This window comes from Seriola aureovittata, chromosome 16, assembly GCF_021018895.1.
Source record: "Seriola aureovittata isolate HTS-2021-v1 ecotype China chromosome 16, ASM2101889v1, whole genome shotgun sequence".
Classification (NCBI taxonomy): Eukaryota; Metazoa; Chordata; class Actinopteri; order Carangiformes; family Carangidae; genus Seriola; species Seriola aureovittata.
Genome location: NC_079379.1, coordinates 16560157 through 16575537, shown reverse-complemented (window position 1 = coordinate 16575537; position 15381 = coordinate 16560157). Strand labels below are relative to the sequence as shown.

At 40.0% G+C, this 15381-nt stretch overlaps 1 protein-coding gene across 5 annotated transcripts in view; it reads right to left on the bottom strand.

Annotated features, from left to right (window-relative positions):
* The window catches only part of vps50 (VPS50 EARP/GARPII complex subunit), a 94616-nt gene extending 79236 nt beyond the window's left edge, over window positions 1–15380 (bottom strand). For all 5 annotated transcript variants that reach the window (XM_056399134.1, XM_056399136.1, XM_056399135.1 and 2 more), the window contains exons 1-4: window positions 15242–15380; window positions 14637–14705; window positions 6666–6788; window positions 5642–5713 (exon numbers count right to left, since the gene is read on the bottom strand). In XM_056399134.1, the coding sequence (XP_056255109.1) occupies window positions 5642–5713; window positions 6666–6788; window positions 14637–14705; window positions 15242–15274 (297 nt within the window). In that variant the 5' untranslated portion in view covers window positions 15275–15380. The remainder of the gene's footprint in view (window positions 1–5641; window positions 5714–6665; window positions 6789–14636; window positions 14706–15241) is intronic.
* Window position 15381: the final 1 nt, after the last annotated feature.

The following is a 15381-nucleotide window of genomic DNA, read 5'->3' as shown; positions in this document are numbered from 1 at the left end:
GCAAGGCTTGCATTATGCGATAGCAAGGCTTTCCATTATACATTTGTAGTCTTGAAACCCACAGTGACTCAACAATGATAATATTCTTAAGACATCATCAGGGCTGAGAAAGCTCATAAAAGAAGATATTATACAGTAGTTTTCACAGGCTGACTCATGCCATTTACAACAATTAAACTCACTTTGATTAGTAAAATTGGCCCTTTAAAACAGGACCCCGGTGTAACAGGAACGTCTGTTTAATAACAGCATAAATTACACCCTAATTTATGCTCAGTAAGGGCTCCTTCCTAGAACTCATGGGTTGTATCAATTACAAGAAAAACTATTAATTTCAATGTCAATGTCAAGAATGAACTCTCAAGCTCAAATCTGACTCTCTTTCAAATCTTACTAAAAAATACATGAGCTGGAAATGAATGTGCTGCTCATTATAACGACAAAGGGCAAACACTTAACCAGCAGCTGTAAGTAACCAACTATCTTTCTCTGCCACACAGTGGTTAGGGTTAGCCATCTCTCTTCCATTTTCATTAGTGGAACTATCTACACCAACACGTACACACAGAGCAGTGTGCAGTTTTACGACGCAAGTGTGACTTTATTCAAAGTGAGTAGGTGTTCATATCCGCTAGTATGCAGCAGACGAGGCTAGGAGCGGGGATGACATTTCGACATGTGGTAAGTAGTCGCATGGTAGCCAACTGGAGACCTGAGCAGATGGCGGATACAGCTTAGTTGAAACTGTTCATTCCACAGGGTTTGAGTGTCTGTGTGTCTTAACATTCAAACACATGAATAAAATGGTCATAGTGAAAAAATATTCAGCGCTTGGAAAAAATACAAGAAATTGGACAAGGAAATGGTGGAGAAACAAAAACCAAGATGAGGGGTTTCATTGAAGAAAGCCAAAGATGGACCGACAGCAGTTCACAGAACTGACTGAAAATAATGCCATAGCGCCACCTGTTGGCAATCTACTGTCACAAAACATTAAACTTTTCAGAGAGTGAAAGAATCTGAGCATATAATGAAATCCCAACTATGAGTAACAAAACTCTCCTACCTGAGTCACAAGGCCATAGTCATTAGTTCTCAGCTAACACTCACATAAACAAATGGAGGCTAATTGTGCCGTAACTAGGTTTGGAAAGCAGACACAGTGCATGTAATTTGTAGCAGATGGAGTGAATGTTGTCCAAAACTACTGAACGATAATGAACAATCATCAACTTGGACACAGAAAGACCATGAATGCTATTTTTTTTTTTTTTTCTATAGGGACACTAACATGCCATCAGGGACAGAAAGAAATGAGAAAAAAATGAGAAAAAATGAGCGGAGTCACAGGAGAAGACAGATGCCTAATGCAGACTACATACTGCAGCTCAAACACATATTTATCTATTGGAAAGAAAAAGACAATGAATGCAAGCATTGCTAACAGAGATTGAACGTGTTTGTACAGTTTCAAGCATTTGCTCATTAGCACGGAGGCTGTACACTATAAATATACGTGTTAGGCTTACAATAAATGTGTCTGAATAATAACATGTTTGCTACGTCTTAAAGATGTTTATTGAGATGTATAAGGCAATTAGAGTTAAATTAGTTAGCACTTATTAGGGGAAGCCGTAGGATCAAGCAGCTAAGAAAGAGTGAAGGTCGTTCTTTCTGACTGAGAAAGCTATGGACAGAGAAAGAGTAAACTCAAGAGTGAGGGTTTCCACTGGTAATGCATTGCTTCTTCACTTGTAAGGAGAGAAAATAACATTAGGAAAATTTATTTCAAAGGTTCGATGTCTCTTATGCAGTGTCATATTCTGTCAGACTGACCACTAAATGGGGTGTTGGGGCACTTCCCTGCTTTTCAAAATACCACTGTGCCGTTGAGGCCGTTTGTGGATGTCACTTTTTAATGCAAGTATGTGATTTCTCATGGTCTATTTTCACTCACACACACACACACACACACACACACACACACCACCTTAAACTTCCTCTGCACAGTGGGACATCGTTTCAGCCTGATTTGAACACAGGGAGGAATTTGGTATTCAGGCACGATTTAGGCAAAGGTTGCATAATCATTGCTAACTTTTAAAAAACCAAGCAGAGTGGGAGAATTCATTACTTCTGCAGGAGGCACAGTCATTGCTAGCTTTCAAGTTTGATTAAAATTTGAATATGCCCATCCACGTCATTAACATTCACTTCCTCTGACATCTCTGCAGTCTACATTCATACAAAGAAAGTTACTTTCAGATGGATGGGAACTGAAATGCAAAATGTTGTTACATTCCTGTTAAGCTGACCCTAAAAAAACATGTTTGCATGTACTTTATAATGTTCATGTGAAGGTAAATTCTTGGTGCTCACATCTTCAGGGGGTATATTAAGATTTTAAGGTCTTCAGTGAAATGTTAATGGTAACAGTTGTTCAGCTTTTGCATCAGATAAATAATACAACTGATAAGAGCCCTCAGAATATGATACAAGCTTGTGTGTCCACATTAATTAAGGCTTCGTAGCATTTATGCATTGACGTGGGAATTGTGACAGCCACACACAACCAAACTGTCTCTGAACCCTGACATTTTTCGTACGGGCCGAAGTCTCGCAGCGCGAAAAGGCAATTAGCCCTGAGACGAGCCTCTGCCAGGCGTGTGTCAAAAATGCCAATTAAGCTTGGATACTGTGGCAGAGAAAACAGGGCAGTTGTTCTCTTTCCCAATGCCACAGCAAGCCTGTTCTACCCTACAGCAGATGATTCAGGCAGAGAGGAGGGAAAGAAAAACGAAGTAGAGAGGATAGTTAATGTCAGCGTAAGTGAAGCAAAAGTTCACACACGCACACACACGCGCACACACACACACACACACACACACACACACACACAAAATTGAAAAAGAGTGGTAAACAGAGAAATAAGTACGTGCAGTACATGTGGTTCAGTTCTGCATCTTTCTCGTTTTCTTCTCACATACTCATAGACCTGCTTGGACACACACAGGCACACACACACACATACACACACACAAGCACACCTATGTCGAGCTGCTTTACAGCTTAACTAATGGCGTCACAGATGAAGTGTGTGGAGACCCTCCACATCATCTGCCAGGAGGAAAGGCCATCACAGGACAGCCTCATGGTGAGAAAGTGAAAGCACTATTATCGCATCTTCAATGGGCTTAAACTCTGCTTCACACTCTGAGGACTTTGTGTCTTTGGAGGCTCAGAAGTGTGTGTGGATGGGTAGACAAGTCGGTATCTGTGTAACTGCCCACCTGTAGAGATGGACTTTCCATCAGGAGCAGCAGGAGATCAGCAATAGTTTGGTGAACCACAACATGTACACAAACATCCAAATGTATGAAATAAAAATTTTAAAAAACGTGTTATGGATTAGAAATTAAAATTCAGCAGCCTCTTTAAAGTATACTCTATTAGCATATTTCAAACTTACTATAGTCTCTCATTTGTGATGCATAAAGTAACACTGATTTCACTGGATATCAAGCTTTATAACTCTCCATACTGAACCAAATCAAAGCAAAACTAGAATCACTGCCCTGCCGGTGTACACGGTTGCTTTGGGCCATAACTCAAGAATTCATATGCTGAATAACTTTTATCAAATTCCTTCAAAGTCTTCACTACATACAGTATATCATATGAGTCTAGACAGACATGCTTCTAAACAGAAATTTGACGGAGGTGTACGACCACAAAGTACCAATTCTAGTTCAATTTGTTTTACCAATATCAAATACCCATCTACTTTGTCTTGGAGAGATAGGGGCAAAACTATTAACAGTATTAAAATGAAAGCCGTTATTCATAAATGGCTACAGGTGTAATCTCCACCTCATGGTAATTTTCCTCAAAATGTCCAAGAGATGGATGAAATGAAATCTTTCCTGTTTTTTATTCCCTGATTTGAACTCCTGTGGTAATAGACCTGTATATTTTAACCTATATACAACTGCAATTGTCAGGGATTGGTGCTTACATAACTTTAGAGACAACATTATGATAATTACAAAAAAAAAGACCTGAAAATTTAGCTTGAAAAAATAAATATAAATGAGGATGTATATTTTACGAAAGGCTCAGGGTAATGAGGTAGACAAACAGGTAGAGTGTTTGCTCATATAGACTCAGGGTTGCAGGCTTGCATTGATAAGCATGCTGAGAAACATAGCTGTGGATTTTCTGGCTGACAGCACACTCAACCAATTACCATGGCTATTCCCATGAGGCGCCTGCAGGCTCACAGCCAGAGAGAGAGGAAGAGAGCGACGGAGAGAGGTTATGTGCGAGACTACATTTGCGTACTCTTAGGCTTCGTTAACTGGGAGCATCCTCTCAACTCAGCGGTCAGCTCTGTGGGAAACTGCCAAACATGTCAAAAGAAGGGATGTGGAGGAAGAGCAAAGTGTATAAAAAAGAGGGATAAGAGGAGGCGTAGAGGGAATAGATGTGGTACAGGGCAGAGGGAGTGATGGAGACAAACAGGTGTGCGAAAGTACAGAAGCTTGTCAGGAAAAAGGGCAAGTGGGCGAAATCTGCAGAGGACTGTAGGGATTCAGGGAGCAGAGGGGAGAAGAGCCAGTTTCTCTCCCACATGTTTCCATAAATAGAATTTGTTGACAGGACGGCTACCCAGTCTGCAACAGCGAGTACCTGAGTGACCTCCGAATGATGGCCACTGTGGAAGTGGTCCTGCTGTGGCCACAGGAGGAAAACACAGTCACTGACGTCACAAGAGTCTGCTATCATGCTATTATAACCCAGGCACAAAGCACAAACTCTGAGCAGGTCTGACTCGGTCACCAGATTTTCTAGAAGAGCTCCTAATCGGACTTTGAGGTGAAATTGTTTCATCAACCACGATCAATAACAAACTTTGGACGTCTAATTTTTTTACCCAGTTTTGAGTACACTCTGATCCCAATAAAAATGATATTTCTCCCTAGAATTTATTTTAGAGTAGTGAGTCCAACTTTCAAAATTACATGGATAGCTGTAAAATGCTAGAACAGAAGCTAAAACAGAAATCAGTCAGTGATCATTATCAAATCTGAAGATTCTAATCACATCGATTAGTAATAAAATGCTGTTCCTTAAAGAATAATACAACGATATCTGTAAATCTCATGCACTACACACATCTACTGTATAGTGGAGAACACATTCTCACCCAAAAAAAAATGAACGGAGGCGTTAATAACAAAATCATAAAGATGAAGACTGTGTGATACAGTCAAAACTTCTGGAAAAAGCTGCTAAGTGAACGGTGATTTGTTTTAATTAACAAAACAGTGTATTTATCCAACTTCCCGAATAAAGTTTTTTTTCAATTAAAACTTCTTTTGACAAACTCTTGTTGAGTTTACATAAATGTCAAAAATTACCATGAAATACACTGGCTGGGTCTTTCACCTGATACCTGTGTGTGTGTGTTGTGTGTGTGTGTGTGTGTGTGTGTGTGTGTGTGTGTGTGTGTGTGTGTGTGTGTGTGTGTGTGTGTGTGTGTGTGTGTGTGTGTGTGTGTGTGTGTGTGTGTGTGTGTGTGTGTGTGTGGGTGTGTGTGTGTGTGAGAGAGGGAGAGGGAGAGGGAGAGGTAGATACGTACTGCTGACTGTTGTCTCTTCAGTTTGTCTCTATACTCCTCCAGCTCCTGCAGATTCAGCTCAGGTGGGAGTTTCTACAATCACACCCAAATAGAAACACACAACCTTATTGTTTGTTTACAAAAGATTCCTGCTACACAGGTGAAAGCACCTGGGACTTTTGCAGACACATACGCACAACACAGGTGGCAGGACTGATTATTCTATACAGCTACATGCTGGAGCTGTCTACTATTCAGTGTAGTAAAAGTCTGTGCTAAGTGTGTGTCAGACAGAAAACATATTCAAAGAAGAACTACAGCAGTATCCCAGTTCTGGTGCTCAGGGCTCTTAAGAGAGGTAATCTTCATTCATGAGCATCTTAATGTTTCAAATCTCACTAGTCATTTCAAAGAGCAAGCTTAAGCTGGTTTCACCGGTGTGACTGAAGATAGTTCTTCCTCCATTTGAAAGAAAAACAAACAAACAAAAAGATTTTTGCTCAATAAATACACTTTGCCAGATCATAAGTCAGATTAGGTGAGAAGGTGGAAATTGTAAACAGCGAGCAAACTCTGCTAGGAAAAGAAGATATTACAAATCCATGGCCCAAAGGATGATAGGTAATTACTTTCCCCTTGACTGAGAGTCTCATTTCAGATGGTGTAGCAATACCAAGATAAATCTAATGAGATTTCACACCCTTCTTCTGTTGAGCCGATACAATCCATCAATCCAGATGTCAATGGTATGCATGCAGCTGAGCAGAAGTGTAAGAGACAGCAGCTCAGGTGAGACAGAGCTTTAACTCTGCCAGTCAGATGAGGTTCAAAGCACGGAGAACCATATTTATTCACATTAGAAATGCAATATTGCTGTTATCAGAATTACTGAAATGTGGTGGGTTTGCTGGAATTATTATTTCACTGAGGGGGCGTGTGAACTTGTGAGAGTCTGAGAGGGTCTGTTGTCATCATTTCACAGGTGAGTGGTGCTCATTCAGTCAATAACACAAGCGCTTGCTCATTCATACAGTGAGCATCTGACCTCCAGTTCGTGCTGCACCATGTCAAAGGAGTCATTAGAGAAGTAGACTTCCTCGATGCTGTCGATGATCTCCTGCTCCGCCTGGGGGTCGATGGGCTGCTCCCTCAGCTCCCGCAACTCCTCCTGACAGGACACGAGATGACCCAGAGAGACAGACAGCAACAAAAAGAGAAAAAGAGAATTAAAAAAAAGTGAGCACTTTAGAAAGTTCCAGACACACTGAGGCACAAACAGAAAAATGTCCAAAACAGAGAATTACATCATTTCCCAATTAATGAAAACAACAAACAAAAACTCTAATGAAACCTCAAGAAAATTACATCAAAACAGAGAAACAGAGAAATAGGATGAAATGGGAAAAAAAGGAGGAAAGATGCAAGGGGAAAGAACATTAAAGGAGGGGAATGGGATTAGAGGTACAAGAGGTACAGAGGAGTTTAAGGGCAAGTTCAAGGGTGAAGGACAAAGCGAGGAGAGGACAGAATAAATGAATTGGAGAACAAAGGGCTAGAAGGGAAAAAGAAGAGGTATCTAGTGGGGAAAAGTGGAGGAGAAAACATTAACCATGGGGTTTGGGAGAAGACTGCAGCTTGTTTCGTTGGACAGCTATCACGGGGGATAGCAGGCATCCTTCAGAGGAAAGATGAGAAGAAACGAATGGCCAAAAAAATTCAAAAGAGATTCCCCCTCAAAGTTTCTCTGAGAAACATTAGAGCCTCATTGATTAACATGCTGTGCATCCATCAAGGCTTATTTCTGCAATGAGTCTTTTAGATGAAGGGCTTTAAACCCACATCCCCTCCTGACCGCCTTAATGAGTGGAGACATAGGTGAAGAACAAAGTGGTGACTATCATCACAGCCCGGCTCAAAGACTGTGACAAGAATGGGAGGCAACATGAGTTATGGAAAAATAATTTATTTAAACATAGAAAACATAGGAAGAACAATTTTAACAAAAAATTTAACAAAAGGAAAACCACAGCTGTCGTCGGGTCTGCCAGAGAGAGGAAAGCTCCCCCAAAGAGAGCGAGGACATTTTATAGAGCAGAGCACACCCGGCCCAGGTGCAGCTCATGCAGCTGATGACCCTCCACTCAACACCTTCAAAACACAACTAAAAACTGAACAGGGACACCTAGTGCCCAGCTGGAGGAGTTGTCATACAATATTAGCAGTATGTAACAGAAAAGCTGCTGAATGCTAAGTTAAAGTAGAACAGGAGAAAAACTGTGTCTGAAATTACTCCATATTTAGTATTCCATATAGTGCACTTTATTTATCCTGTGCAATTTTATTTCAGTGTCCAAAATTCCAACAGTGTAACAAAAGAAAAGTACCATTGTAGGAGTCTACACCTGTCAGTTTTGACACAAAATGATGATGATTCATTAGTGTCCAAAATCTTAATTTACACCACTGTATAGAAGCTAGAGCTATGCTAGCAGCTCAAGCTAAATGTAACGTCAGCTTGCTAACATGCTCACAATGACAATGTTAACATGTTGATGTTCAACAAGTGTGACCATGTTTGCCACGTTAAACATCTGAGTTTAGCATGTTAGCATGCGAACATTTACTAATTAGATCTAAACAGAAAGTACAGCTGAAGCTGAAGCTGTACTTTCTGTCATTATGTCATCATGTCATTGAGACATTTCACTCAACTCACCACAAATGTTAACCTCATGGTGGCACTAGAGGAAAAGTCAGAGGATCACCAAAGTCACTGTGATTCATCGTCGTGGAAACATGGCCGTCTGTACATAATTCCATGGCCATCCATCTATTTGTTACTGAGATATTTCAGTCTGGACCAAAGTGGTTAACCAACCAACACCCCATGCCATTCCTGGATCCACACCACTAGTATGGCTAAAAATCTTATATAGAGCTTAATAGTACATTATATTTCATTCCAATGTTACATAAAGAAAACATCTCATGCCAGGTGGCTTCACTTTGTGTTCTGAGTGAGAAATCTCTTATTAAAGTTAATGCTGAGTCTAACTTCTTGCTGGTGTAGGATCAATACAATGAGGCATCAGCACATTAAAGCATAATGGCACTAAAAATAGAACAGAGGGCTTGGGAAGGAGGTGAAACAGGATAGATGTGGATTTATGGGATAAAAGCAATCTATACGCCTCTATATGTATCCATACTCTATTAAATAAACATATTATAATCCCTCATAGGAAAGTCAACACATTAGCTCATATAGAACTCATGCGATAGCAGATACTGATCAAAAAACTATCAGCAAGAAGCGTGCAGCAAGGCCATGAAGTGTGCCACCAATGTGGCAGAATTTGCCTCTGTGGAGGATAGTGTGTCTTGCTGAGTGACGTTTAATTGAGGCAATGCTGTAATCATATGTTCACAGTAAAATGTAACTTCATTTAATTCAATTACACAAACAAAATCCCCTTTTATAGCACACGTGAAATTTATACAAAAATAAATAAAGCATTAAAATGTGTTGAAATGTGTGCTTTTGCGCTTGTGTGCTTCTGCAGAGCACAGACGTTCAGGCAAGTGTGTGTGTTGCCACATCAGAACCAGGTAAAGGAGTGAGCAGGAGCCCTGGGGGAAATGTGTGGGTGAGTGTGTGAGATTGGAAAGGAGGGGTAGAGGTAGGAGATAGGAAATCACGCTCTGCCATCAAAAGGGTGGGTGGGAAATCAGCTCAAATGAGAAGGAAAGTGAAAGGGGGAGGGGGGAGTGAGGCGGATGAGTCACTGCTAGCGAAAGTCAGAGCAGAAAGAAAAAGACAGAGGAATGAGCAACACAAAAGACAATGACTCTCCTGTGAAGCTTCTCCAGTATGGTTAGGGCAATTCACCTCCCCAGTGTCAGTTTCTCCCTTCTCCCTCCCTCTGCCTCAGTCTGCTACCTGCAGTGACGTGCAAAAAACTAAACTTCTTTAAGTGAATGACTCATTGAGGGGCTACACACTGCAGCGGCACAGACACGAAACAAAACATATTCCTCTGTGCCCCACGTGTCAAACCCAACATCCAGCTGCTCTGAGGCTTTGATCAAATTTCAATTTGAAGGATGAGGGACAAACAAACGGCCCATCATTCCCTTCGTCAAATTAATGAAGTTCTCATCCCGTTGCGCAAGTTAGAAATCTATTTGCATCCAATGTGCGGGATGTTTAACAAGGCTTATCAAAGAATCAAAGCACATATTCGTCTGGAGTGCTCACTGAATGTGGAAAATCAAGAGCAGGACAAATAGGTTCTCAACAACACAGGATAAAACAAACGACTGAATGAACAAAAGGAGGTTCATGGAAAATCCTGCGAGACACAGCAAGAGAAAGACGATGGGATGTGGAGAGTGGGACGAGGGCCGATTATTTCCACTATGCAATCATTCATTAGATGAACAAATCAAAACCAGCTCACTATAATCAGCACTGAATATTCATGCGAGCAGAACTGGGTGTATATCCTTGTCTGCTACTAAACAAGGGTTTAACTCAGTTTTCTTCTGGGACATAAGCACAAAATGACGGTCAACAGCAATATCCAGGCTTCAACACTGCTGTCAGCTGCCGGTTAACAGATAACAATATTGAATTTTCATGTGGAAGTGTGTGATTATTATAATTATCATTATTATTATTATTGTTTCAGCTCTGTCTTTCATTGGGACAAAAGCAAGGGGTACTCTGGTGTCATGCAGTTATACAAGTATATAACCAGGACTTTGAACGCACAATTAGACAACAGCTCATCTCACCCTAACAAACCTGATTGGATAGACTAAGGCCATAACACATTCGAACTGTCAAACTGATAAACCCCAGTGAGAACTAACAACAGGTTATCAAACATGCCCTGCTCCCAGCTTTAGCCCCAATCCCTATCTTCAGATACATGTTTCCCGCTGGAGGCACTAAGCCAATCACATGAGTCCTAAAAATGTTAGGAAATAATAATAATAATGCAATATTGAGCAGGCGATGCACTCAGCCTGTGTAAATGACTGGCTCTACCGTAAGATAAAAATGTGTAATGATTAAACTGAGGGTGACCCCTGCTGATGGGAAATTGGTACTACACGAAACTGCAGCAGTAACTTTACCACTGTTTGCCTCAAGGAAAATGAAGCCTCCAGGACGAACTTACTGCTGCCAACATGTCCCCCAAAGCTTTAAAGTTAAATATAAAAAGATTTCTGTCAATTACCTACTTCAACTAATCATTTCAGCTCTAACTATATCTTTCTTAGATATAAAAAAGTGAGTATAAAATACTTTATATCAAGAATTTAAAGTTTTGTTGATTCAAGCACTGCTTTACCACACAATATGAGATTGTAATGATGGCAACCATCAAAGGCTCCACAGGGTTGAAAAGGTTAAGGGACACCTACACAGAAAATCCCTTTAAGAAAAGTGACTCGCAGAGGGACAACAGCTTTGATCAGAGAGGACTGGAAAGGGGAAAAAGGTTTGTTGGTGTGTTTGTTTTTAGTGCAAACCCACAAAGCAGCTTATACCTTCTCAGGAACCCAGAGAGATTAAGAAAAGGAGCAAAAAGATCAAAGTGGTCAGAAATAGCTCAAAGCCATTTGGAGTCATTTAAATAAAAAAGTTAATTAAAAAAATGTGCCAAGGCTGTGTTGGCGTGAATTAGCTTTTGTTTGATAGATGAGATGATAAGAATTTCTTACCAATTTCTTACACAAGTCTTGAATACGATGGACCTACTTTTGTATAACAGTTTTGGGGATAATATCATGCTGAAATCTTGAATAAGGTCGAACTTTTATTAAATTGAGGTCCCTGACTCATTGTCCAGATTTAAATGTAAATGTGTGGAGGGCATTAAGTACACAGCAGCAGGTGAACATGGGGGATCACAAATTCTTTGAGAGAATAGTTTCCCCTGAGGGTAAACTGTTACTAAAGCCAAGAATCTGACCTCTTTATGCACACATAACCAGCCTGACATCTGTGAAAGCAACCAAATCAAATGCTCCACTTCAGCAGTGACACTACATTCATAAAACAGTATTAAGCATTTTGCACCATGCATCTTAAAGTTAGTTAACTTCTGTAATTACACAGGAAGATGTGTTGGGGAAGTTGCCTCTACAACCTGTTTTGGTCGATGACATGTCAAAGATTCGACAAATGTCTCCAGAACACAAAGCAAACTATACTGCTCGAAAAGCTGCAAAGCATCATCTGTTATGGCAAAACAAGTGACATAACCAATTAGTCAAAAATCGTTTGATTGTTTAAATCAGTTTTCAAGCAAAAATGCCAGAAATTCACTGGCTCCATCATTAAAACTGTGAATATCTGCTGCTTTTTTTCTCATGTAAAAAAATAGAATATTTTCAATATTTTTTTATTCTATTAATTTAGAATAGAATCAATAGATAAATCAATAATGAAACCATCATTAGTTGTAGTCCTCATCACAACAGCTTGTTTTTTTTCTTCTCATTCAAACATTATCAAACCCTCAAGTCAGGCCCAAATAATGACAAAATGGCATAATTTGTCAATCATTCCCTGCATCAACATGCTTTCATGTTGGTAGTAGCTCTAACCCACACCTCCAATCTTGTTTCACTGATTTGGACCCCAAGTTTGATAACGCCTGACTGCAGTTAGCTTTTGTTAATGTTACTAACCAAGGGGTTCACATATTTTTTCCAGCCACACTGTGAATGTTGTGTATTCAATATAGACATGATCAATACAATGATTTGTGTGTTATTAGTTAAAACAGATCTTGTTTAATCAGAATTGTAACTTAGATGAAGATCTGACCATATTTTAGGAAACATGTATGCATAAAATAAATTAAATAAATAATTCCAAAGGGCTGACTTACTGTACTGCCACTGTAAATAAAGCCTGGCCTGTGTGGGTGCTATCTCATTTTCCTGAAAGCCAAAAAGCCCAGCGGCAAAGTAAATAAAGTCAAAGCATAACATCATCAAATAATAAACCCTGTGTTTTGGTTGAACACACAATACGCAGGTGTTTGCAGTGCACACAGGAGAGTCAATACATGGGTGATCTGGAGCAGTAGGTTTAAGTGCATATAACCCTCACATCTAAACTAAATCCTGGTCAATATCTCTGTCTTACCATACCATGCTGCCACATATCACATAAGCTAAACAAAGCAGACATGATAAGATGCACATTCATTCTTGTGGACCATGACTCCAGAATGAACAAAGGTGAATATTTCAGGCCTAAAACATAAAAGGGTGTTTGATTACTGCATATCCAGTTTGGCCACATCAACCGATACCAATCCCAAAGCCAGGGGGAGACATGCATTCTATGAAAAGAAATAAATCTTTCCTAAGGCACTCCCATTTGCTTTCATTCAGGCTCTAATTACACTTGGAGTGTAAATGACTGCTTATCTTATCTGAGCTTCATCTATGTCTTTATTCTGCAACAACAGGTCTAGCTACAGCAATGCAATATTGTCTACAATGCATTACACCAATATGATACAATCACCTCAAATTATTAGGTTATTATGTATTATCATTGTTATTTCTCATGAGGCTGTATGTTCATTGTGAGAATAACACAGAGCTCCAGCCCTACATTTGACAGAAAAAAAACAATGTTATGTTTGAGCTTTCCAAAAGAGACAGCATTGTGTTTATCACACACCGCTGTCTTTTTCTTTTCCCATGACAACGCGACTGTTGAACAACAACAGATCGAAAGATATTTTTCAAAATTCTCTCAGCTTCATCTTTCGCAACTCCTATCGATGAAGTGACAGAAACACACATCCTTTTCAGTCTTATCTTTTGCAGTATTTTCAAACCTGGTCAGACCACAATACAAACTATTCAAATGGTAAATTAGCAAAACATGCCATGAAGAAAATTTCACTCACATATAAATGTTCAGGCCAAACTAGGGTGACAATCAAAACAACGTCAAGCAAAAAAATAGAGAGGTCTTTTGAAATTGAGAAATTAAACATATGATTGAATCAACCAGGATGATATCACCCTGCCATATGAATAAATACAATTGGTCATCTTCCAAATTCTACTTAGCCACATTAATAGAAGGTCATGACTATGAAGCAGAAGCAAAGACAAAGCAAAGCCAGCAACCAGCAGTAAAATGAGGTGTAAGCAAGTAAGTGACTATAAATTATATAGACCCACTCTGCTGCTTAACCCTGCCTGCTCTTGACAAATTGAATTTGTACAAGTGGATAATGACAAATTCTTCCAGTGACTAAGCATGACTGATCACATTTCCAAACGCATCCATGCCAAAATGCTGAAGTGGTGTTACTGCAGCCTATTTTTCACACTGTTGGTGTTAGGACTGATGTGAAGTGTGGTCTTAAGTGATATAAATGGGAGCCTTCATTCACTAGACACTGCTGCCTAGGAAATCCTGTAGGTGTGATGGAACTAATGCAATTCGCAGGAAGTAGTTCAAAATGTAATACAATGCATGCGAGACAAAGCCCTGACACATAATTTATACAACCCGTCTGGTTTAATTCTAAAACCATCCGAAAGCTATGTTGTGACAAACCCAGCGATGTAACTGCTAAGTTTGGTTGGATTTTATTGGACTTATTTAAATTATATGTATTGTGAAATTGGCCAAAATAGTTACTTCATACACAACAAAAGTGCAGTGCATAATAATCGATCATTTAAGAATGTGCTGTTTTTTCATTGTGCATTGAGACAAATGCAGGAACAACAGTTTAACTGTTACAGGAAACAATCAGCTACTCTGAACTTGCTACATAATGAAAACAGATAAATATAGCACTGGTAGTAATCTACCTCAAATAGTTTATCTACTTGAGACACATTGTTAGCTGTGGTGTAATAGAGTTAAGTCAAGTCCAGTCAAGACTATGCAGCACACATCATGCAAGATACACCACAGTGCAAATGACAGCCACAGTTTCAGCCTTATCATGAAGTTTACCTTGCTCGGGATCCTCAGGTTCTCCACAGGACTGAGGTCTGCCATGCTCTCCTGGGGGCTTTTCAGGCCCTGTCAAAATCAAACTCACTGTTACACTTCAAAAGCCCCAACAAGTCTAGTAACAGTAACGTGTATTGCAGTTATAAACTGTTCCGGCTGTCACATAGCTCGCTATTCATGAGCACACTACTGCATACAGCAAAAAGTGGAAGCGACTGGCAGATTTCTGAAAGCGATAAGCTCTGTTGTGTCCAGTGGTGAGGTCTAACATTACTGCTTTGCAAACTGAGAACTTCCCTAACAACCCAGTTTCCATTGGTGTGCCCCGCTGTTGTGCTTGCCTAATGATAAACTCGTACATCTAGAGCGTGGGTATAATTGCCTATAAACATGTATTTTCTTTATGTGAGGGAAATAGGTCGTAGTTGTGTTGTAGTCGTTCAAATAGCGGCTGTTACTCCGGCTGAACCTGCGCTTCAATGAGCCACACGACGAGCTGTCAAATTAGCCAGTTAGCTAAGCTAGCTGTTATGCTAGCTTAGCTACATGCAGCTGTCAGAGACAAACGGCCAGCAGCTCAGCTTGTGTGGACCTGCTCCGCTCACCTGCCGGGCCATGAGAGACTTGATCTTCTGCATCTTAAATCCAACTTGTGTCAGCGGACAAATAAATGACTAAAGTCACAGTTTTGTTTTGTTGTTAACGATGTGCCTCCATCACTACGAGAGGGAAGCCATAGTTGACT